General features: G+C 45.0%; 1 protein-coding gene across 1 annotated transcript in view; it reads left to right on the plus strand.

Annotated features, from left to right (window-relative positions):
- Positions 1 to 24,663, plus strand: part of AP1S3 (adaptor related protein complex 1 subunit sigma 3) — a 73,601-nt gene extending 48,938 nt beyond the window's left edge. Inside the window, exons 2-5 of the mRNA XM_066281084.1 lie at positions 3,240 to 3,418; positions 7,832 to 7,940; positions 16,264 to 16,401; positions 20,935 to 24,663. Coding sequence (XP_066137181.1) covers positions 3,240 to 3,418; positions 7,832 to 7,940; positions 16,264 to 16,401; positions 20,935 to 20,970 — 462 coding nt within the window. The 3' untranslated portion in view covers positions 20,971 to 24,663. The remainder of the gene's footprint in view (positions 1 to 3,239; positions 3,419 to 7,831; positions 7,941 to 16,263; positions 16,402 to 20,934) is intronic.
- The last annotated feature ends 550 nt before the right edge of the window (positions 24,664 to 25,213 follow it).

Genomic DNA, 25,213 nt, shown 5'->3' on the forward strand with positions numbered 1-25,213 from the left:
AAGCGATGCATTATGGGATCGCGCTGCCAGAGGAAGGGCCCGTCAGGTGGACGGAATTGGAGGAAAGGAACATATTCTGTGTATTTATATTTACAGCTCAGATCCTGAAATTCAGGCTAGTACCTAAAAAGGTGGTGTTTCTAGGTATTACCCGTCTCTCCATTACCCCTTTCTTAGCAACATTACTGAAAGGAAATGCCCAGTGGTTGTTTTCTGAAGCCAAATAAAGTTTGTTGAATCATGTCAACTTGAATTTAATTTGCTCTTTGTAATTATTGAAGAAAAACCACCCAACTGCCTTTTTTCCTTACTCGCAAGCTGATGATAACCAAAAATGGTATTTGATTAACCTCTTGAAACATATTCAGATATGCCTTGAAGGACTAAATTGATAAATTGGATAAAATCAATTGCTGGAGGTGATGACTCTTACGAATCATCCTAACTCATTCTGCTGAGTGCCTCCCGCCGCAAGGTTAGATCTGACAGAGATATAACAGACACCAGACGCCAGAGCAGAACTTGAGAGGATCAGATCTTTCAACACTGTCTTATGCAATGCGATTTATTGGGTAAACTTGGACCTATTTGTTGCTTCTTTTGAATGTGGAATGCGTGCTTATTATATTTTGCAAGGGCTTTATGGATACATGTCATATGTCCCTGATTATCCTTTCTCTTTGAATTTATTGTTAGAATGGAAAAAAATTGTTCTTTGTTTATTGTTTTCCATTGTTGATCCATGATTTAAAGAGCAGGCGCCTGCTTTTGAGTGAGGTTTACAACATAGGGAACTAGATAGTAATCTACAGTTCAACTCAGCAATAGTTACAACCACCAGCCTCTCACTGAGATTCTGACATTTTCTGAGTACCCCAAATTAAAAGTAGCATAAAGCCCATGGAGAAATCTGGAAGAACTGCAGCCATGATGATTTAGACATCTAAAAATAGAACCAATAAGGAAAAGTCATGAAAGCGGGACTATTTCTTCGGAAGGAAAAGACTCAGGATTCACTTAAAAGCTGTCTTCAGATATGCAGTTAGTTGTTATTCCGAGGATGGTGATATGTCTTTTACATACTCTGTGGATAAAATCAGGAAAAACTGGTTTAAATTGCAACAGAAGAGATTTAGATTAAATAGGAAGAAGAAAATTTTCTGTCAGGAAATGCAAAGTGAACATTAAGAAAATGTGTGGATTTCACTTCTGTAATGAAAATCTGATTATTCACTAAACATCAGATTGCAAAGGTTTATTCATTGGTGATTATCCAAAAAGGGGGGGGGGCGGCTTAATCTCAAGATTCTGAGATTTTGTTATTCTGTCACCACTCAACTTTGTACTTTTAAAATGTCACTTTTATTATTGTATCTTCTTGGAAGCAGAAGTAACTTCCTCAATGTGATCCTTAGAAAACAGTAACCATTCCATTATTGAATCATCTATACCTGCTCTGATAGTGAAATAGGTATTTAAGAAAATGCTGTGTTCTAAGCAAATATTTAAAATTTTAGACTGAAGGTGATTTTTCTTAAAGCTGCTAGGTGTGTAGGGCTTTTTAACTTGCTTTCTCTTCATTTACCATCCTTGGTCATCAAGTGCTTGTTATAACAGGTGTTTCCTTTCTAAGACAGAAGCTAGTTTATTAAGAACACCTCAAATTCTAGGGTTGGGAGTATGGAAAGCTCTGAGGAAAACCTGGTTTCTTTTGACCGCTAGGCTTTGATACGTAGTGAGCTTATATGACTTAACACCATGACATTCAGAGTCAAACCTTTGCAATAAAAGGAGTTGAATATTGTATTTGTAAAAAGTTTTAAAAAGTAATTATTTTGGTTCCCAGTATATACTATTTCCTCCATAACATCGTTAATCTTAACAATGAATTTTGTTTTAAAAAAACAACAACAACAAAAACTCAAGTTTTGATTCTAAATGTGATATACTGGGGATTGAAAAAACTTAATCTCTCATAAAATAAAGACCGTGGGAATGTAAATTGGTGCAGCCACTAAGGAAAAGAGTGTGCAGGTTCCTCAAAGAATTATCATTCAATCCAGCAATGCCACTTCTGAGTATATTTCTAAAGGGAATGAGTACAGTATCTAGAGGAGATATCTCATTCCTAAGTTCGTTTCGGCGTGATTCACAGTAATCAAGACATGGAATCAATCTGAGTTTATTGGCAGATGAATGGATTTAAAGAAAGGTGATACACACACACACACACACACACTGGAATATTACTCATGCATCAAAAAGGAGGAAATCCTGTTAATTGTAGGAGCATGGGTGAACCTGGAAGGCATCATGCTAAATGAAATAAGCCAGGCCCAAAAAGACAAATAGTGCATGATCTCACTTATATGTAGAACCTAAAAAAAGTCAGACTCATGCAGACAGTAGACAGGAGCTCCTGCAGACAGGAGAGGGAGCTGGGGAAATCAGGAGATACTGGTCAGAGGGAGCAAAGTGGGGGTCATCAAACGAGTAAGTAGAGAGCTAATGTACAGCGTGGTGACTGTAGTTCATCATCCTGTATCGAACACTGGAAATTTGCTAAGAGAGGGTATTTCAGTGTTTTCATCACACCCCCAAAAATGGTAGCTAGTGAGTTGCTACGTGAATTAGTTTGACAGTAGTAGCCACTTCACTATGCGTATGTATCCAATCATGCTGTTCACTGTAAGTATGTACAATTTTCATTTAAAAAAAAATGACAAAATATTGTCCCCTTCTCACTTCCGCACTCCACCCCTCCCACCTTGCTGAATCCTCATTTCCCTTAGTTCTCTTCTTTATTCCTCTATTATCATTATGTTTCTACACTTGTGATATGGAATGGGGATATAATTTTTAAAGTAAATTCTTCCCCTGTTTTTAACATTTATTTTTTTGCTTGTGAAGGAAGCATCTAACATATCCTTAAAAAGAGTTATATGCTTCCTTGATGTATTTTTCTCCCTGGACTCCATTTGTGACTCATAAAAGGAAATTAAAAAAAAAAAAAAAAGAACTTATCTTTCCCTTACAATAAGAAATAAACTTCGTTGGTGGTGTACACATTTCATCGTTTCTCTGATTCAGAGAAAAAATAGTTTCCGGGCTGGTAAATCTCTTTCCATCGGTTTGAAATTATAACCCTTTGCACACGCTGCCACCGCATTTTAGTGTCTATGTAGAGTGATTTGGCTGACCGAGTTCTGTTGTTTCTTTCTGCCCCTCATTTGTTCTAGATACATTTCATATTGCTCTTCAGTCGACAGGGGAAACTCCGGCTGCAGAAATGGTACACGACTCTCCCCGACAAAGAGAGGAAGAAGATCACCCGGGAAATTGTTCAGATCGTTCTCTCGCGCGGGCAGAGGACGAGCAGCTTCATTGACTGGAAGGAGCTCAAGCTTGTTTATAAAAGGTGTGAGTAACTTTAGGAGAACTGTGTTTCCTGTTACTGCTTTGCAACCTAAAATCCTGAACATTTTAGGTTGCAACACTAATTTCACTATCTACTGACATCTCTGAAGACTGGAGCCCACATAGCTGTACCAGTAGACTCAACAAGGAAAGAGCTCTCACGTATTGAAAGGCCTTTCCCGTGCCGGGATGAATTCTAAGCACTTAGTTGACACGTTGATAGTGCACTCCGGCGTCCAGGAAACACCCTGTGGACGCTGCTCTGTTCCCGGCACTGTGCTGGTGGCTGCGGACACAGCAGTGACCAGAACAGCGAGCCTTTCTGCTCTCACGGCGCTTACTCACTTGTTAAATAAACAGAGTATCTTCAGTTAGTAATAAACGTTTATAGGAAAAATGAGGATTAATGTGGTCCAGAGATGGGAAGCTCTTTTCATTGTTATTATTACTCATATTTGCAGATGAAGAAGCTGAGGCCACAGGGAGTTTAAGTAATTAGTCCCTGGTACGGTGGTGAACAAGGCAGACCTCGTACCTGCCTTTGGGAAACCACTGATCTGGTTGGGGGAGAGACAGGCCATAAACGGGGCAATGAAGAGACTAGATGCTCTGAGGCAGGGCGGGCAGGCACAGGGCATCCGGTCCAGTCAGACAAGACAGACATTGCCTAAAAGAAGTGACATCCCTGCTCAGAGCCACAGGGGGGTAGAGTTAGCCACACAGCTCATGTAGAGAAGAGTATCTCAGCTGGAAAAACACACAGGACTTGACGATCCGAGGGTGGAGACACTCAAACTGTGGCAGAAGAGTGTGAGCGAGAGGGTGGGCAGCGGGACCCCCTGGGGCCCTCGCCAGTTTACAAAGTTTACAAAGAACAGTTCACAAGCCAGGGAGGGGCGTGAGCAGACACCATGATTACCATGGACTAAAGGACTCTGTCCCCAATAACAGCTCCTCCAGGTAAAATTTTGTGGAGGGCCTTTCACATAATTAACAAAAGTAATCCAATCACCCCAGTATTTTTATACGTTTCAGTTTCCATTTGGGGAGGGTATGGAATATGATGGATAATTATTTCATTCTTGGACATAGTGGGGGAGACGCTCTGGAGAGCAGGTGGGGGAGACGCTCTGGAGATCAGGTGGGGGAGGCGCTCTGGAGAGCAGGTGGGGGAGACGCTCTGGAGATCAGGTGGGGGAGGCGCTCTGGAGAGCAGGTGGGGGAGACGCTCTAAAGATCAGGTGGGGGAGACGCTCTGGAGAGCAGGTGGGGGGGACGCTCTGGAGATCAGGTGGGGGAGACGCTCTGGAGAGCAGGTGGGGGGACGCTCTGGAGAGCAGGTGGGGGAGACGCTCTGGAGAGCAGGTGGGGGAGACGCTCTGGAGAGCAGGTGGGGGAGACGCTCTGGAGAGCAGGTGGGGGAAACACGCTGGAGAGCAGGTGGGGGAGACACTCTGGAGGGCAGGTGGGGAGACGCTCTGGAGGGCAGGTGGGGGAGACGCTCTGGAGGGCAGGTGGGGGGGACGCTCTGGAGGGCAGGTGGGGGAGACGCTCTGGAGAGCAGGTGAGGGAGACGCTCTGGAGAGCAGGTGGGGGAGACGCTCTGGAGGGCAGGTGGGGGAGACGCTCTGGAGAGCAGGTGGGGGAGACGCTCTGGAGAGCAGGTGGGGGAGATGCTCGAGACGCTCTGGAAGGCAAGTGTGGGAGACGCTCTGGAGAGCAGGTGGGGGAGACGCTCTGGAGGGCAGGTGGGGGAGATGCTCGAGACGCTCTGGAAGGCAAGTGTGGGAGACGCTCTGGAGAGCAGGTGGGGGAGACGCTCTGGAGGGCAGGTGGGGGGACGCTCTGGAGGGCAGGTGGGGGAGACGCTCTGGAGAGCAGGTGGGGGAGACGCTCTGGAGGGCAGGTGGGGGAAACACGCTGGAGAGCAGGTGGGGGAGACGCTCTGGAGGGCAGGTGGGGGAGACGCTCTGGAGGGCAGGTGGGGGGGACGCTCTGGAGAGCAGGTGGGGGAGACGCTCTGGAGGGCAGGTGGGGGGACGCTCTGGAGAGCAGGTGGGGGAGACGCTCTGGAGGGCAGGTGGGGGGGACGCTCTGGAGAGCAGGTGGGGGAGACGCTCTGGAGGGCAGGTGAGGGGGACGCTCTGGAGAGCAGGTGGGGGAGACGCTCTGGAGGGCAGGTGGGGAGACGCTCTGGAGAGCAGGTGGGGAAGACGCTCTGGAGGGCAGGTGGGGGAGACGCTCTGGAGAGCAGGTGGGGGAGATGCTCTAGAGGGCAGGTGGGGGGACGCTCAAGACGCTCTGGAGGGCAAGTGTGGGAGACGCTCTGGAGAGCAGGTGGGGGAGACGCTCTGGAGAGCAAGTGGGGGGACGCTCTGGAGAGCAAGTGAGGGAGACAGTTGGAGAGCAGGTCGGGGGGACGCTCTGGAGAGCAGGTGGGGAGTCGCTCTGGAGAGCAGGTGGGGGAGACGCTCTGGAGAGCAGGTGAGGGAGACGCTCTGGAGAGCAGGTGGGGGAGACGCTCTGGAGAGCAGGTGGGGGAGACGCTCTGGAGGGCAGGTGGGGGGGACGCTCTGGAGAGCAGGTGAGGGAGACGCTCTGGAGGGCAGGTGGGGGGACGCTCTGGAGAGCAGGTGGGGGAGACGCTCTGGAGGGCAGGTGGGGGGGACGCTCTGGAGGGCAGGTGGGGGAGACGCTCTGAAGGGCAGTTGGGGGGTACTCTCTGGAGAGCAGGTGGGGGAGACGCTCTGGAGGGCAGGTGGGGAGACGCTCTGGAGAGCAGGTGGGGGAGACGCTCTGGAGGGCAGGTGGGGGGGACGCTCTGGAGGGCAGGTGGGGGAGACGCTCTGGAGGGCAGTTGGGGAGACGCTCTGGAGGGCAGGTGAGGGAGACGCTCTGGAGAGCAGGTGGGGGAGACGCTCTGGAGGGCAGGTGGGGGGACGCTCTGGAGAACAGGTGGGGGAGACGCTCTGGAGGGCAGGTGGGGGAGATGCTCTGGAGGGCAGGTGGGGGAGACGCTCTGGAGGGCAGGTGGGGGGGACGCTCTGGAGAGCAGGTGGGGGAGACGCTCTGGAGGGCAGGTGAGGGGGACGCTCTGGAGAGCAGGTGGGGGAGACGCTCTGGAGGGCAGGTGGGGGAGACGCTCTGGAGAGCAGGTGGGGGAGATGCTCTAAAGGGCAGGTGGGGGGACGCTCAAGACGCTCTGGAGGGCAGGTGGGGGAGACGCTCTGGAGGGCAGGTGGGGGGGACGCTCTGGAGGGCAGGTGGGGGAGACGCTCTGAAGGGCAGTTGGGGGGTACTCTCTGGAGAGCAGGTGGGGGAGACGCTCTGGAGGGCAGGTGGGGAGACGCTCTGGAGAGCAGGTGGGGGAGACGCTCTGGAGGGCAGGTGGGGGGGGACGCTCTGGAGGGCAGGTGGGGGAGACGCTCTGGAGGGCAGTTGGGGAGACGCTCTGGAGGGCAGGTGAGGGAGACGCTCTGGAGGGCAGGTGGGGGAGACGCTCTGGAGAGCAGGTGGGGGAGACGCTCTGGAGGGCAGGTGGGGGGACGCTCTGGAGAGCAGGTGGGGGAGACGCTCTGGAGGGCAGGTAGGGGAGACGCTCTGGAGGGCAGGTGGGGGGGACGCTCTGGAGAGCAGGTGGGGGAGACGCTCTGGAGGGCAGGTGGGGGGACGCTCTGGAGGGCAGGTGGGGGAGACGCTCTGGAGGGCAGGTGGGGGGGACGCTCTGGAGAGCAGGTGGGGGAGACGCTCTGGAGGGCAGGTGAGGGGGACGCTCTGGAGAGCAGGTGGGGGAGACGCTCTGGAGGGCAGGTGGGGGAGACGCTCTGGAGAGCAGGTGGGGGAGACGCTCTGGAGGGCAGGTGGGGGAGACGCTCTGGAGAGCAAGTGGGGGGACGCTCTGGAGAGCAAGTGAGGGAGACAGTTGGAGAGCAGGTCGGGGGGACGCTCTGGAGAGCAGGTGGGGGGTCGCTCTGGAGAGCAGGTGGGGGAGACGCTCTGGAGAGCAGGTGAGGGAGACGCTCTGGAGAGCAGGTGGGGGAGACGCTCTGGAGAGCAGGTGGGGGAGACGCTCTGGAGAGCAGGTGGGGGGGACGCTCTGGAGGGCAGGTGGGGGAGACGCTCTAGAGGGCAGGTGGGGGGACGCTCTGGAGAGCAAGTGGGGGAGACAGTTGGAGAGCAGGTGGGGGGACGCTCTGGAGAGCAGGTGGGGAGTCGCTCTGGAGAGCAGGTGGGGGGTACTCTCTGGAGAGCAGGTGGGGGGACCCTCTGGAGGGCAGGTGGGGGGTACTCTCTGGAGAGCAGGTGGGGGAGATGCTCTGGAGAGTAGGAGGTAACTGTATCTTCACTGGGGTGAAAACCATCTTCAGGTTGTTTAATGGGTCATCATGTCTTCCTTTATTTTCTTCTTTTCAAGGTATGCTAGTTTATATTTTTGCTGCGCAGTAGAAAATCAGGACAATGAGCTCTTGACACTTGAGATTGTGCATCGTTATGTGGAGTTGCTGGACAAGTACTTTGGCAATGTAAGTGTGGTCTGTTCGACTCAGCTGGGCTCCATCTCTGCTCTTACTTCCGTCTGTCCTTTGTCACACTCCTCTCTCTCAAGTGTAAAGTACGAATTGCGTTTGGACCAGGGATGGGCTCTCCCCACTTCCTGCCATTCTTCAATGACGGGCTTCAAGTTTTCAAGAGGCTGGTGTGTCTCTGTCCTCAGACCACAGTGATACTAGACACCTTGTTTAATGCACTAGAATTTCATTGTAGAGGACTCCTTCTTTGTTCTCGACTATCATCTCTCTTCTATTTTGATATTTTAACCCTCTCTAGCTTCTTTTCCTGGCTTACACATGTTCTTTACTGTTATTTATATATAAGAAAAAAACAACACCAACAAAATAAAGAAAACCAAATCCCTTTTCGCTCACCTTGCTGTTCTATCCCCTTGCCTTTACTGCCAAGTAATATACCATGGGGGGGGGGGGGTCCTGTGAGCTCCTTCATTCTGCAGCTGCTTACCGCCTGCGTTCCACCTTTGCTGCTCCATGGAAATCAGTGACCACTGGCCCCGCCCCGGCGGTCCACACTCGGGACGCTTCTCCAGTCTTCATCCGCTTCACCTCTCCGCAGCACTGGATGCTTGATCGCTAGGTTTCTGGAGGCCCGCCCTGCTTTCTCCCGCTGAGCCCCAGTCTTCCGCCTGCTCTTTGAATGCCCGCCCTGCTGCTCTGCCTCCTCTCCTGTGTGGCCGCTTGCTTTTCCCTCCGCGAAATCTGTTCCCGGGTGACTCTTCCTGGCTGTGCTGACGATGCTCTTCGCTGGGCTTCTTGTGGTCATCTTAGTCTTTTTTTTTTTTCTGCATTCTTCTGAAGCTGGAAACGGGGAGAGACAGACAGACTCCCGCATGCACCCCACTGGGATCCACCCGGCACGCCCACCAGAGGGCGATGCTCTGCCCCTCCGGGGCGTTGCTCTGCTGCGACCAGAGCCACTCCAGCGCCTGGGGCAGAGGCCAAGGAGCCATCCCCAGCGTCTGGGCCATCTTTGCTCCAATGGAGCCTCGGCTGCGGGAAGGGAAGAGAGAGACAGAGAGGAAGGAGAGGGGGAGGGGTGGAGAAGCAGATGGGTGCTTCTCCTGTGTGCCCTGGCCGGGAATCGAACCCGGGACTTCTGCACGCCAGGCCGACGCTCTACCACTGAGCCAACCGGCCAGGGCCCATCTTAGTCTTTAACACAACAGGAACCACGCTCGTCGTCCGTTCTGTCTCGTGATTGAATCTATCGTGGTCCAGGACCCTTCCTTCTTTCTCTAGTCTTCGGTAGGGTCCGTCTCCGTCTATTCCAGTTGGGCTGAAATCCCCCTCCTGCTTCCCTGTCACGAGTCTCGGTTTAGAGGGGATTCCACTTCAGCTCCTTTTTCAAACCTCCTCTCTGGCTCTCACCTGGCCTGTTGGTCACCATCTTTCTTACAAAGCACAGATCCCAGGGTGACATTTCTCCTCACTCACTCTCCCTCCGTAGTGAATACAATCTAAACTTCTGAGCCAGGTATTCAAGCTTTCCAAACTCTGGTCCCAGACCACGCCTCCCACGTCCTGGTGTTTCTTTCTCTGCATCCTTGACACAGCCGGTGCTCCAGCGACGTGGAACAGGCGGGTATTGTCCTTAACTAGTACAGGATTTGCTTGACCGCCAAATTACAGGCCTCTCAAGATCATGACCTAGGACGTATTTGTATGTTTTTTTCAATACCTGTAACCTGCTCTGAATCAGATTTTAGCAAACGTTCCAGAAACAATGAAGTTTGTTCGTACTCGGAGTCATTGAACCATTGGATTCGGAAAATGTGTTCCTCTTAGTACTACTCTCTTCCATGTTCCCTTGCTCACGGAGATTTTTATTAAGTGTTGTTAGGAGAGCTTACTTCCAGGAAAGTTTTCTGTACTCCATTTCGTGGAATGGACGGTGTTAGCAGTATTGATTGGGGTTCTGTCAGATTGATTGCAACACTTTTTATAGGAGGTGCACTTGAAGGGTTTCTGAAAAGTGTTCCTGCTACCCCTTCTTCTGAACCCCCTCACTGCCTCTCATTCCCCTCCCCTCCCCTTTCCTTTGTCAATTATGATAAGACCTAAAATGTTTCTGTAGGGACTTTAGCTTGTTGATTAATACATAAAAGTAATAAGGCAACTAGGACACTTTTCTTTATCTTTCTCCCGGTTTACTAAGTTTATTCCCAGTATTAAAAGAGAGATGTGCAAAGACACAATAGCAGATTTTTGTACTTGAGTTATGCTCTCGTCATTCAGATGAACTCTGATATTTGGTACTTTCTGTTGAAATCAACTCCAGACGTGGCCTTCTGCAGAGGCCTGGAGGGGTTTTCCCGAGGCCCCGCCTTCCCCGGACTTGCCTTCTCCCCATCACTGCTGCATTCTGCTTTAACCTGTTGCATTTTTCTGACTTGATCCAACTACAATAATGTGAATTGGGGCTGAGTGTTGATCTTGATCTTAGCTGACCGAATTTCGGGTACTGTCTAAGGAAAATAGACACGTGGCTGTCTCAGGAAAATCTGAGTCTCGGGCACTAATAATGCTCGGCTCATTTTAAAGTACAAGGACAGCCAGGATGAATTCCTATTTTGGCATACCTTTAGAAGCTCTGTCTTTGTCAGGAACCAAACTTTAATTCACTAAAAAATTCAATGAATCTTTCATTAAGCTAAGAGCAGCTAAGAGCACTTCAAGGCTGTGCGCCCGGTAGGTGTTCGATTCTCATTAATTAACGGTGATGAGTAAGGTGCACTGATTCTCACTGACGTTGTCTCAGGGATGCTTCTCTTTGGTTTACACTTCCTCTCGCGTTCATCCGGAAGGTTTCCTTGAGTTCTGCCCTTCATATTATCCAAGGGAAAACTTGGCACTGAGCTTCTCTTATATGGAAAAATATTACCTTCTGATGACAGATAAATCAAAATCTCTGGCTACTAATTTAAGTTACGTCTTTTCTTTTTTTTTTTTTCTTTAGCACTTTTCAATTCCAAGGAGATTTAGAAGGATTAACTAGTTAATCTTTCGATCTCCAGTAAGTAGCATTAACCCCAATTTATAGAGGCTAAGAGGAAATGCCTGAGAGCCTCACTTTAGATTAGGGTCTGTTCCAGGATTTAGATACCTGCCGTATTTCCCCATTTCCGACCCTTGGTGAGTTTTTACTGATGTCCTCAGAAGGTGCTGACGTTGCTGTCCCAGAGAGCTTGGATCTTGATGGAGGGGATTTTCTTGCTGTAAGAAGAGGAACACTGCAGGACCCTGGTGTCAGCTTGCTCACCAGCCAGACCCGTAATCTGGCCCGTCACATATCGCTGTTTTACAGAGAAGAAAAATGACGCTCAGAAGGGTTAAGAGAAATATTTACTTTGCTAACCCCGGGGGCTTTTGGGAGGATCACAGAGACAGTGTAGTTGACAATTCTTTGTAAACTGCCCATTGCTATGTAGCTCTCCCTTGCATTATGGTTATTTTATAGAAAGTTTGATACATTTCTTGTATATAACTTGATACTTTTTGTATTTACTTTAGAATGGACTTCCATAAGGGAAGTTGGGTCTTAGACTCTATCTAAAAAAACTTAGTTATTGAAATACTAGAAATATTCTTACTACATTACATATTCTGCTCTAAGAGAAGACCCTTAAACCAAATTATAGTAAAGCACAAGGCTTGATGATCAAAGATAAAGTTTAATTATCACTGTTTCTGCCTTTTATAAGCTTTCTGCCAGAATACAGACATGCCAGAAAATGATTTTTAAAAGAGAGGCTCATGTGCTCATTAACACAGAAGCCATGTGTTCTTACATAATTAGATGGCATGAAGTTATTTGAGCATCTGATGTACTGGGACAAAGTGCTTATTTGGAATGAGAAGTATTTGAGTAATTAGGCCGTAGCTGAAGGTTTAGACAAAAGTTCTCCTGAAATGTTTTCTCTTCTTACTCTGCGATACAATAACCCCTTGTGGTAAGTAAGACTCAAGGAATGGTCATAGAGTAGCTTTTTAGAGTTGTTGTATATGAAACAGCTGCTCCTAGGTAACATTCTCTATCATGCCAAGAGAACTTGTGCATCCATTTCCCTTATGACGTAGCTAGCGATGGTAACTGTACATCCAAGCTGTGCGTGTATGTGCATGCGTAGTGTGTCTGTATTTTGTGTGTATTTGGCTTTGCATACCAGCTTGCCTTACTCCTAGCCAATGAACTCAGGTACAGTGAATTAACTGTCCCATAGCTTCTGGGGATGGGTGGCTGCTCTGAGAGTGGAGCATGAGAAGTTCTCAGAGAACTGGCGTCAGTATCAGGTTCACTTTGCAGAATTCTCATTGCTGGTTTCTCCTAATGAGGTTCCTGTCCATCATGGACTCCTGGTCGACGCCTGCCTGGAACTCTGAGGTTCCTCAGCTCTCGCTCCTGGTACTCCCGACTTCCTGCTTCCTCTGTGACTTCCTGCTTCTTCTGACATCTGGTAACTGCTTACTTTTCCTACTTTCTTTCACATGCATGATGTCTGATATACTGGGCACTCTTTGTGTTTATCTTTTTATTTAATATTGCAAAGTAATGTGTATTTTTACCTATATTTCTGGACATATACTTTTAAAAGTAAAAATGGAATTGCATTATGCAACTATCTCTTTCCTCTTACCAGTCCGTTTTGAAGCTCTTTCCATGTCTCTCCATGAAATGTACCTCATGTCTTTCCAGGTCCTACAGAGAATTTTCATGGTATACCAGCCCATACCCAAGCAGGGGTATACCATATACTACTTAAGCAATTTCTTAAAGGATGGACTGTGGGTTATTTCCAATTTTTATTATAAATGAGACTTGCATTACTTTTGTTATTTACATATATATTATTTTGCACTAGTTTGAATATAACATAGAAATAAATTCCTTGTGGAATTGTTGGGTCAAAGATTTGTACATTTAAAAGTGATAAATACTATAATTTGATCCTCCAAATGACCTATAAAACTCACACATTCCACCAACAGTGAGTGTGAGTACCTATTTATCCATACTCACCCTAGTGGTGGTTTTTTTGAATTATCAAGATAAAAATTAATTTAATCTGCACTTTTCTGATTCGTAGTGAGGTTGTACATCTTGTGCGTGTGTTACCCTTTTCCATCTTTTGCCTGGTCTGTGAATTGCTTCTCGACAGCCTTTCTGATTTTTCCATTGTGGTGCTTATCTTAGGGGTTTGCAAGAATTCTTTCTGTACCATGGACACTGTTTCTTCCCTTTTGTTATCTATGTTGCAAATATTATCCCCACTCTGTTGCTGTACTTTTCAACTTGTTTATAGTGCTTGGCCCACAATATACTCTGATCTCTCTACATTTTTGCCTGGGAAACTAGGTTTTACTGTCATTCAAATACCTGAAATGAGAGTGTTCTAGAAGTAAAAAAAAAAGTGTTTATTAGCTGAGAACATGTGCTTTTAGCATGGTACCTTCTCTCTGGTAGTTGTTCTTAAGAGAGAGCCCTAAAGGTCTAATAGACTCTTATTTTAAATTGGTTTATTTATTTATTTTTAAATGGTTTATATATGTGTACATATCATATATATATATGGTATATATATATACCATATCATGCATGTATATATGTGTGGATGTATACATATATATCTGTCAGGAGAGAGAGTAAAAGAGATTTTTGAGGAAGGAGAAAGATAGATGTCGATTTACCATATATACACCTGTTGATTGCTGCTGTTTTTCAATGATGAAGAGACCGTAACCTTTGAAGATGTGTTAGATGAGTTTTTCTGAGTTGGCCATTTATTAGAGTGGTATTACATTCATTTGTTATTATGCTTCTAGATTCAATTGGATCTGTCAACATAAAACACTTTCCTTGCAGAATCTGCAAGATTATTGAACTAAATCCTAACTGTATGGAGCACTCGGCTAAAATATTGACATCCATTTTCTGTAAAGTCACAACACTCAGTAGTATCAGAGAACTGTTACTTTCAGAAGCCGTCCACCCCAGCGTCATAGAGACTAGGCTGATATGCTGGCTGACTCATTCCTTTATCCTGCACACATTTACCATGTCCTACTGAGTGCCAGATCCCAGGGACATAAGGATGCAGGACAAGGTCTGTGCCTGAGCCCCCAGCCCGGGAGGGATGGAGAAGTCCGTCTATGCTAGCGCACATACTGAATGAGAGAAAAGACGATTTGGGGAGATACTGTGCCTCTGACTTGTGGATTCGGCCTTGAAATACAAGCTTGATTTTTTCCAGAAGAATAAAGAAAAGGGCGTTTAGAGAACATTGCAGGAGTTGCTGGAATGCAGAGGGCCGAGGCACAGAGGGGCACTGTGAGTCCACCCAACGTGCCATGGCAGCGAGGGGTGAGGGCTGTCGCCGGGCACCAGACTGTGGGGCCGGGCTGTGCTGTAAGATTCCTGTGTGCCCTGCTGAGGAACTAAAACTGAGTCTTAAATCTCAAACTGGACACGGAAGAGGAACAAGGCCAGCGTTTTAGAAAAGTGCTGGTGGTCATTAGCCTTGAGCAGGCACAGCCGCCACCTAGAAGGTCACTGCCGTGGCCCCAAAGTGGCCAGGCTGAGCAGCGGCAGGGAGCTCGGAGAAGGCGGGGAGGCACAGGAATTTGTTACACGATGGATCAATGGGAATTGGTGACCGATCTGAAAGACATGAGGCCAAGGGAGAGTGAGGAATGGGGGCAGTGGGAAAAGAAGTTGAACTGTAGCATGCCTTACAGTGAGCTATAAATAGAGGGTGCGCCCACCGAGCAAAATAGAGGCTGGAGGGAAAGGAATGTGTTTGAGCTCAGTTTGGGACATGGTGACTTAGGCTGGGGGACATCCAGGTAGAGCTGTCTCGATAGCAGGTGAATATATGGGACCCAGCATCTAGGTTTGGGAAGCCACCTGCATGCTAGACACGGCTGTAGCGAGTCATGAGGTTGTCCAGGGGGATCCATGTATCATATTACAAGGAGTATATGTGTGTGTGTGTGTGTGTGTGTGTGTGTATGTGTGTGTGTGTGTGTGTGTGTGTATGTGTTCTTGTGAGAAACACCAGCATTCAAGACGAAGGTGGATTGCTAGAATGGAGCCACATGGAGTGGAGATATCTGTTTGGCTGCTTGATATGTCTCAAGGAGTTTGTAAATACTGCTTTTATTAAAAAAACAATTTTAAAAGATTAATTTGTTTTCCAGTTGCAGTTGACGTACACTATCGTCTCAGTTTCAGGTATACGACAGAGTGATCAGGGGTTTATATGCCTTATGAGGTGATGCCCTGATAAGTCTGAAATACTTCTTAAACAAATGTAAAGGTTGGGCAAGTGTGTAGGGAGGGGGGTAAACCATCCGAGGAGCCTGAGAAAGAATCATGGGACAGGGAGGAAGCGAACAGGCACTGAACGGGACTGCCAAAGTCGGCAAGCGAGACAGAGGAGGTTTCCGAGGAAGAGATTGGGGAGGAGCTTCCAGTGTTGCGGTGATGCTGAGAGCTGGAGGTAGGGTGAGAGGGGGCGCTGCAGACCTGCGCTCAGGAACACAGGGAATGCCGAGGTGGGTGTCCCTGCGCGGAGGGGGCGTGGGAAAGAAGCGGCAAGGAGAGCGCCTGCGTGGCTGTCCCGTGAAAGTGCCGGGAACAGCCTTGTGAGATTATGAGGAGGAGTCCTGCCCCTTGCTTTCCCGGACCGACTCTGACACTCTGCTCTGGTCCACAGCGGCGAGCCTGGTTCTCCACGTGGCCAGCGTCCTTAGTGTCCCCTGGGAACCCGTGAGAGGTTCAGATTCTCAGGCTTTACCCAGACCCACTGCATCAGAAACTCCAGCAGTCATGTGTTTCAACGAACCTTCTGGGCGGGTTAGACACATTCCAAAGTTTGAGAGCCACTGGTCTGTGACATAATTTTGAGAAAAATGAGCACACTGGAGCTCTGATGTGTGAGCTTCTGAGGGGTGTCCGAGCAGAGCGGAGCGGGGCGGGGCTGAGTGGGGTTGGGGTTAGCTGAGCAGCCTCACTCTGCCCGGTCTCCCGTGGCTGGCTGCGACTTTATTCGTCACCTAAGGACATGCTCTGCTTTAAAAGAAGGTGATTGTGCTAGTTGTATGTAAGGCCTAGAAATCTTGCGCTCCATGTTTCTGTCCTTACCATACTCTCTGGTGTTTTTATCTTGGGTAAGCCACATGAGTGTAACTTGAAAATGCTTGCGACACAGCCAAATGTTTCCCTTGATTCCATTGCAGGTTTATCCACACTTTTTGTGTTTGTTTTTTGTCCTACCAGGTCTGTGAGCTGGATATCATTTTTAATTTTGAAAAGGCTTATTTTATCCTGGATGAATTTATCATCGGTGGAGAAATTCAGGAAACCTCCAAGAAATCTGCTGTCAAAGCCATTGAAGATTCTGATATGTTACAAGAGGTCAGTGTTCAGTTTCTTGTGTGACAGGGAAAAGAAGATGGTGGTGATGATAATTGTATATTAGCCAACACTTACAGTATTTTTTGCTCCATAAGACGCACCTAGGGTTTTAAGGAGGAAAATAAGAAAAAAAAATTCTAAACCAAATGGTGTGTGTTAAAATATTTCAAAAAATACCATATTTTTTGCTCCATAAAATGCATGGGCATTTCCCTCTCCACTTTTTGGGGAAAAAAGTGCGTCTTATGGAGCGTTAAATACAGTAAGTGGTTATTCTGTGCTGGCTACAGTTTCTAAGCAACTTACGTGTATTAATTTATTTAACTTATCACAGCAACTCTAAGAGGTAGGTAGTTTTGTCTTCATTTTAAAGATGAGTAAACTAAGGCACAGAGAGGTTCAGTGAGCTCCTCAATATCACACAGCTTGTTGGCGTGGAAGAGAGATTTGAACCCAGGCAGTTGGGCTCCAAAGGTGTTGCCCTTCATGTCTGAGCTTTTCCGGGAGGACCCCTCTCTATCAGAAAGCTGTCAAATACTTGGTGACATTCTTCTCAAGCATAATTTGACGAGGGGTGTAAAAGACTTCCATTAAAGTATTGGCGCTGCCCTGGGAAGGGAGAATAGCAGAGCATCGTCATTTCATTTTCCAGGGCTATTAATAAGAGCTTTATTATTGAAGATGGCATCTATCATTTTAATTAAAATTTCTTACACCTCCTCAGGAGGCTGTCTGTGTGCTCCGATTTGCCTGAATAAGTCGGGAATACCGTGGCTTGCTTGCCAAGCTATCCGTGGACCCGGAAGCATTCATTTTATTGTGCTCCTGACTCTGTGATACTCATATAGAGTGGGGCTTTTCTTTTAGCTGTAGTCTGGATTTGTATTGGACCTAATATAGGAACATACCTACATTAGCCCCTTCAGTTTTCACAGAGACATTGGGAAACAGTGCTTCACCCCACTGACCCGGACCCTAATAAATGAGATGGTCCAACCCAGCTCTGCCACCTCTAGATATATCTGCCCATGGCATCCTTCGGTCTTGCCAAATTACTGTTTTCATAACAGCAGGTCAAGAGATTCTAGAGTACTGTGAAGTACCTTGGAAGATTTGGCATTAAAGCCATTCTTCCTGCCCTTTGGAAGTAATAGACTGATTAAATTAATAAGACAACATGAGGGATCATTCTCCAGCCACTGTGTTTGCACATCTTTGAGCTGAGTAGTTGCTCCCGGCCATCTGGGAAACCAGTCCTGGGACATTGAGAAGGACGTTTGAGTGGGTACCCATGAGCCTCTGCCTGTGCCTGTTAGAAGGCTGGTGAATTTGTCACCAGAGGCATTCTCACCTTAAAGAATGCACAGAAACTTTCTGATGTGTACTTGACTCTCCAAATGCTACAGGAATGGAATTTTACAAGGTATTTAAGAAATCAGTGGTTTGAGAATTCCACAAAACCACCTTTCTTAAAATATGCCAGGGGTTTGTTTATATGTCTCTATCCCCGGGGTCCTTATTGTGGAATCTCATTATAGGAGAAATACACTTTAAGCAAGGTCTTTTGGCACTTCAGTAATTAAAGTTTCTTGAATCCGGGCCAAGATACACCTGGGTTATTTTGAAACCACCCCATCCCATCCCGCCCAGTTGGAAAAAAGTTGTAAAGAGCTTGCAGTGTAGCTGGTATTTCTGGTTCCATTTCAATCTGGGAAGCAGGTATTTCAAGAGAGAGCCCGTTTACAATTAAACACTAATTGGTAGTTCATGTCCCTGGTGACTGAGTGGAAGGTCCTGATGAGTAAGTCTCAGCAGATCCTCCTCCGTTTAGCCCCTGGGCCCCATAGTGAGCAAGCAAGGTCGTGACTGCCCTCTAAATCTCACTGAATTAAAGCACCTGCCAAATGAAAACAGCATTATCAGTATTGTGATGCAGGCCTGTGGAACGTAAATAAGTCAATGAACATCTGGGGAGCTGGTTGAAAAATTGACTTTGTATTATATATTTGGTTTGCTTTGTATATCTAGTCAGAGAAGTTTAGAATGGATGAGCACAAGTAATAGAATTGCACAAAGAAAAAAATATTACTGCCTTTTTTTTTCCCCTGCCTTGGGACCTAAGCACCTGTTTGTAGTTACTAAAGGTTGAGGGAGGCCTTTGCAACGTTTCTTTCGCTTTTAGCCCAATGGAAAACCTGGAGGTAGCCCCTAGAACTTGTCCCTTGAACCCTAGCTAATAAAAGGCTGTCTCCCAGTATTTAGTAAGGAAATATATAGTCTTAAATCTCCAAATGCTGGAAGCTTATTCTGAGTTTACTGGGGCAAGAGTTAAGAACATGGAAATAAATGAACAGTTTAATTAGTTGGGAATGACTTTAGGTGGTGTCTTATTTTGAAGGTAACAACTAAGTACTATGGACCTCAGGGGCAAAGTGGTTAGAAGGTCAAAAAGACAAACAAAACAAACCTCTGAAAGAGGATCCGTGACCTTGGGTTGTAGAGGTTGCAGTTCCTGAGATTTCCAGTGGAGGTGACATATGGAAGATGTTTTGACCACAGAATAAGAAAGCAAGTTTAGAAGGCAGGGTCAAGTGGTACCCCATTAGCTCTAGCAATAGGATACCTTGCATGTGTATGTGTGGGTCCATGAGATAATGGCTTAAAGCAAGACCCCTAAAGCATGACCGTGTTAACAGCCCTGCCGACAATCCTGCGGTAAGAGGTCATAGCATGGACAGTGCTGAATGCCCAGGAAACATGCAGTGCTAGATGGGTAACAGGAGCGATCCCAGGATACAGACTCCAGTCCTTGTGAAAGGCCAGGGCAGAGCTCTTTAAGGCAGCGCCAGCCTTCAAAGCCTGTTCCAACCATTCAAGTAGGAAGCTCAAGGCAATGCCAACCTCATACACTACTGGTTGACGTCATCTGAGTAACAGCGCAGCTCAGGCAATGCAGCCATGCAGTCTGAAGCAGATCCAGTTAGCCAGTGTCAGGAAGCAGGTCCCAGTAACTATAGGCCAGTGAACTGTGAAGTCGGTGAGGGGACACCCCCAGGGCCTTTTGTTGGCCCCGGTTCTTTCCAAGGCTGCAGGCTCATAGGGTCAGATTCACAAAGGTAAGGTATCTTAAATGCAAAGACTATGTAGCCAAACAATAGATATAAAGGGTGTGTCAGGCACTTGGTGATGAAAACCATATGCTTTTGCTCTGGATTTTGTAATATACATCATCTTTTAAAAATTCAAAATCTATTGTCATTTATTTTTTCTCATTTTAAATACACTTCATGCTCAATTTTGCATTTGTAACTTTGTATTCCTTTATAAGTGATATAAACTTCAGGTGCCACAAAACAGGCATGGGTGCCTGGCCAATGTGATACCCTTGCTACATTTAAAGACATGGGCTGCACTTGTAAAAGGAGATACAGAGAAGAGGTCTTGGGGTGTGGGCTCTTCTTGGCCATGCTCATCTAAGAGGTGTAAGAGCTTGATGGGATAGTTAGACTACTGACCACAAGTATTCTCAGCAGAGGAGCACTGGCTTTCTGAACAGAGTTGGTGAAAACCAGTTGGAACACCTGATTTGTAACCCTAGTACCCTCCGAGCAGTCTCGCTTGACCTTGGTCTTGGTCTGTTTGGGCCATACTAATTGATTGTCTTCCTGGCAGGTGCGCATGAATCGTGTACCCTGGGGTGCAGGCTTAAGAATGCACTGAGCGTCACAGATTGAGTTGTCAGAGGCAGGGACATCGCCTAAGATGCCCCCCTCCATGATCTCCCTTATTGATTTAACCCAGAAGACGCCGTGTCACACACAGATATATTATAGGAAAGAGTGCAGCAGACAAACCCATCCATCGTGCAGGGTAAAGGGCTTGCTATAACTTTGAACTCTGCCTGTAATTGGGAACCCACTCAAACACACACACACACAAAAACAGTGCTACAAAAAAAATTATAGCCTACTGGCATGTTAGCAAACTTGATCCCTGTTGAGGAAAATGAAGAAACACAGACTGTATCCTTTGACGGAAAGTTTCTTCAAAATCCATGACAGCAAATCTTAACAATTATGGTTGTTTATTTGTTATAGATTGGCACTAAGTGTAAGAAAGATGTTCTGTACAATAACTGTAACAATACATATGTTATACAAAATGTTTCTATCCCACATGAGCGTGGTTCTGGTCCTCATGATCATTTTAGCAGACGTGCTTATCTAAAGTCAAAGGTGATACCTTGCAGCTGTTCCTGTCGCCTTGCTCTTAGCAGACATCGTCTTATGATCAAGCTTAGTTTCTCCTCAGTTGAACATTAGTAGTTCCAGCCATGTGGATGTGCGTACAAATTACACTCAAACTTCAAACCGTCGTTCTTGATTAGAAGGCAGAGATTTATGCCCGCGCATACTTTTCAAGACGACTTTGCAGTCAGGGCAGAGAAAGAAGTAAAGGCATGAAAATGATTTCACAGTCTGCTCAAGGAGCTGGCTTAAGGGGAGCGTGTCCTAACGTGTTGTTCTCTTTCAGACACTGGAAGAATACATGAACAAGCCGACGTTCTAACTGTCCATCTTCCTGAGGACTCTGAGTGCTACGGACTGTGGACTTACAAATAGGCAATGCCTCGCACCCAGTTATTGGAGAGAGCCTCTGGCACCATGCCAAAAATAACTTAAAAAGGGATTTTTTTTGGTTAACTAGCAAAAATTAAAGTTGTTTAACATATTATATTTATCATTATTACATGTCTGTGTTATACTGTATAGAATTACTTATTGTAGCACTCGATGTTCGAATAACTGCTTCACAATTCATTAAACTGAACATTTGTTTGCAATGTGTTAACTGTCTACAACATCCTAAGCTAATTTAAATACATTTGTTTAGTATGTTTTTGCCACCCTTGGTCCTCTACTGACAGGCTGAAAAAACTGTGTTGTGATAATCCATGATTTAGAATGTAAAGTAGCAATACTTTTCTTACAATGTTTAGCTTTTGAAATGATATGATGGATAATTCAAAATTGTATGAAGAGTTCAGAGTTCGTATGTAATAGTAGACATTTTAATACGCTTAATAATAATGTAATTTCAGTCCAGATACAATGTATCTGATTTTAATGTCCTGAACTTATTTATTTTTCAGGGTTGAAACGAAGGAAAATAAGCAAAGAGTGTATAGGAGTTAAGTGTTTTTGAGGCCTTGCGTGTTGCTCTCTGGGCTGAGTTTTTCATTTTACCTTTTGATTGAATATAAGGGACAGCGCAATAAGGTCATGTTTTCTACACACTCTATGTATTGAGTTAGGCTTTTAGACATCTGGAGATACAGGTGTATCTAAAATGACAGCCCTTATTATAAAATAGTATAATAGAGATTCATAACAATAGTAATAATTATTATTACTACTACTAGCTTAATACTCTTCAATGTTTCAAGCACTTTAGTTGCTTGAGAGATTTTATTTCAACTGTGTTTTAATGTATTTCTAAGATTATTTGAAGTCTTACCGTTTATTAGGCTTACTTAGAGCATTTAATGTTATTGCTATATGGTAGATGCCTTTTCTCCTTTTTTCTCTCCTGATCCCTAAAGAAAATATTTGCTGCTGACCATTATTAATGTGCCTAGGTCCCATTCATACTTCCTGGAATGAAAGTTCTACGCAACCAGGCAGTGTATGTGATCCGACGTTATATGGACATAGCTTGTAATGCTGCATCTCAGTGCCTCACCTTTGATGTCTGACCTGTGCATTTTCAGTGTTAGTGTGGAAGTCTAATATCATACATACTGGAGTGGGTAGGGACCCTCGAGTGGTTTTTCTAAGAGTGTGCTAGCTGTTGGATCCTCTGGGTGATCCCATAGGGTAGATGTAGAACATGAAGGAAAAATGTTCTCACTGATTTATCTTACCAGAGCTATTTAGGGAAGAATGGCAAGGCAGGAGTGGAAGAACAGAAGGAAAAATTGACCAGTTCTTCCATATAACCATTATTCAATGGAAATAACTCTGATTAGTATAGGAAGCAATTATTGGGCTTTCAATATCTCACATTTCCTCAGTCATGTACTTATAATTATGGCACCAGATTGAAGTTTAACTATTTGTTTTTGATGATTTTGTTTACCTAAGGTCTTCAGTTTGCCATTTAGCTCTTTGTTGGTGTTATTCATAGGGTGGAACTTTATTTTTAAAAGCAGTTTTGTGACATGGACTTTGAACCTCATTTTTATGAACTACGTATTCTTGGGAATTCTGTATCAGACACGGTCTAGCTGTAGACGGGCTTCTCAGGGCTCATGTCAGCATCACATAGAAAATGAACATAGCAGTACTGCATCCTGGGGTACATTTGACGGATTTTGGGGACCTCTGATGTAGACCTTGGTGAAAATAATCATTATATTTTCTTTATATTACATAATTAGAATAAAACTAGCAAGTGAAAGAAAAGATAATGAGTATTAAATTTTACAAAACTTCCCAATAAAATGTTTTTAAATTTTTAAGTGAAGAACTTGAGTGTGTTTTCATGAATAATATTTTAAAATCAGATTTCGTGCTTAAAATTGCTACCCAGAATTCCTGGTAAAGTTCCTTTAATGTGACCTCTTCATTCCTTGGTGCTTCTCATCAAGGAGAAACATCACAAGTAGGTGACAATTTATGTGGGAAGGGCATTTATTGCTTTGTTCCTGTGGACGTCTTTCTCACCATCCACGTGTTGACAATCTACCCTCTGTACCCCTAGTTAACGATGTGGTCATTCTTTAAAGCCAGTAACTCCTTTGCTTTCATTAGCTTATGTAAAGATGGCATTTATTGTGTTAAAGTGAGTGAATTTTTAATTTATTCCAACTTATTTCCATACCAAGTTTCCTAAAATAACAATACAGCTTTTCTTCAAACACATACCAGTGATTTTCTGTACCTAATACTTCTTCTTTAGGATTCACATTCTAATTCCCAAGAAACGCCACTGGCGAACTGTGTTTAGCTTCACTTTTCAGAAAATGTTAACCCGTTTTTTGCACGTGGTCCCTGCAATTTTGGAATCAATTCCATTAGCTGCTCTGGCATGTGAGTAAAGTGAGCCAATGACTATTTTTCAATAACCTGCATAAAGAGGTCATTAACATTTTTTTTAGTTCTTATTTAAATCTTGACAAACTTGAAAAAAAATTCTACCTGTAAATAATGTATTTTGGGATTAAACAATGATGATCTATTTTGTCTGGTAAAGCAATAAACAGAAAGGTCTGTAACAGTGGGCAGAATTAGAGTCACCTTTGGATAGGATAGGACTACTTCATATGGAATCCACAGATGGGCTTTCACTTTTGTTAAGTTCTCTGTGAATAAACTCAGATAGGAACTAATTCTCGGGGTTTTCAGCTCGCATTTGTGCCATCTACTAACCCATGTAGAGTTTCCATCATAACTTGTTTCAAAGTGTTGATTTACTATTTTGTTAACTGGTTTGTTTTGCTACTTTACTGGATAAATAATATTCTAGGTATGTCTCCTCAGCATAATTCCAAGCAAGGGTCAGTTAATCTGAGATGATACATTTTTGATTTACTATCTTCTACAATAGATTAGGATTATTTCCATGTCTTTGGCATGCCCCCCGTGTGTTTATCAATATTACTATTCAAAAGTGGCACTTTTTTTCTTGCCTTTGCAAATGTCGAGAGTTCCTGTGGAGGCAGGGAAAATGAGCAGTTCTGTGATGGTACGACTTTTGTGGGCCTTTGCTGTTGTTAGCAGGACCCTCTGAGCCACACCGACTGGCTCCATGATCTACACCCAGTACTATTATGTAATTTATAAGACAGCTTTTTGCTTCATATTTTGTACTTGCAGACATTTAAACTGCCCATTAACCCTGTGTGTAAAATGGATTTTAGTAGAAAGATGTTGGCATAATTTACTTGATAATATTTTGAAGTAAAAAATGTAGGTTGCAGAAAAGGAAGAATTTTGAGAATGCTTGTGGGATAACTCTCATAATGATGCTTCATTGATGACTTCATCTTAAAAATAAATTTTTTTTTAGAGGGGAAGAAATCTGTTGGATTTGTGAAGCCTCTAGCTTTAATGAAATGTTTTCATAATGGTAGAAGAAGATCTGTAAAATTTAAGACTGATACATAAATGTAAAGTCAAGAACTAATGTGGCTTGACAAGTCGGTGGTGCAGAGGATAGAACGTCGGACTGGGATGTGGAAGGACCCAGGTTTGAGACCCTGAGGTCACTAGCTTGAGCGCGGGCTCATCTGGTTTGAGCAAAAGAAAGCTCACTAGCTTGGACCCAAGGTCGCTGGCTTGAGCAAGGGGTTACTCGGTCTGCTGAAGGCTGCGGTCAAGACACATATGAGAAAACAATCAATGAACAACTAAGGAGTCCCAACGAAAAACAAATGATTGATGCTTCTCATCTCTCTCTATTCCTGTCTGTCCCTGTCTGTACCTCTCTCTCTGACTCTCTCTCTGTCCCTGTAAAAAAAAAAAAAAAAAAAAAAAAAAAAAGAACTAATGTGGTTGCAGGGATTAGTGGTTAGAAAATTATTTAAAAAATAATTTGGGTCTTTTGAAATTCTTAGACCCTTACAAAAATAAATTTAAAAATTAAATATAAAATACAAAATTTAAAATTAATGCAGTCATATATTGAAAGTATTAAAATATTAATGTTTATTTTAATTAAACTTTTAAAAAAGTCAATATATAAATATTAATTTCACTTATGTAGAATAAAATAATTTTAAGTAATCTAGTCAATGAATTGATTAAATTAT

The sequence above is a fragment of the Saccopteryx bilineata genome, chromosome 5 (genome assembly GCF_036850765.1).
Source record: "Saccopteryx bilineata isolate mSacBil1 chromosome 5, mSacBil1_pri_phased_curated, whole genome shotgun sequence".
In the NCBI taxonomy this organism is placed as follows: domain Eukaryota; kingdom Metazoa; phylum Chordata; class Mammalia; order Chiroptera; family Emballonuridae; genus Saccopteryx; species Saccopteryx bilineata.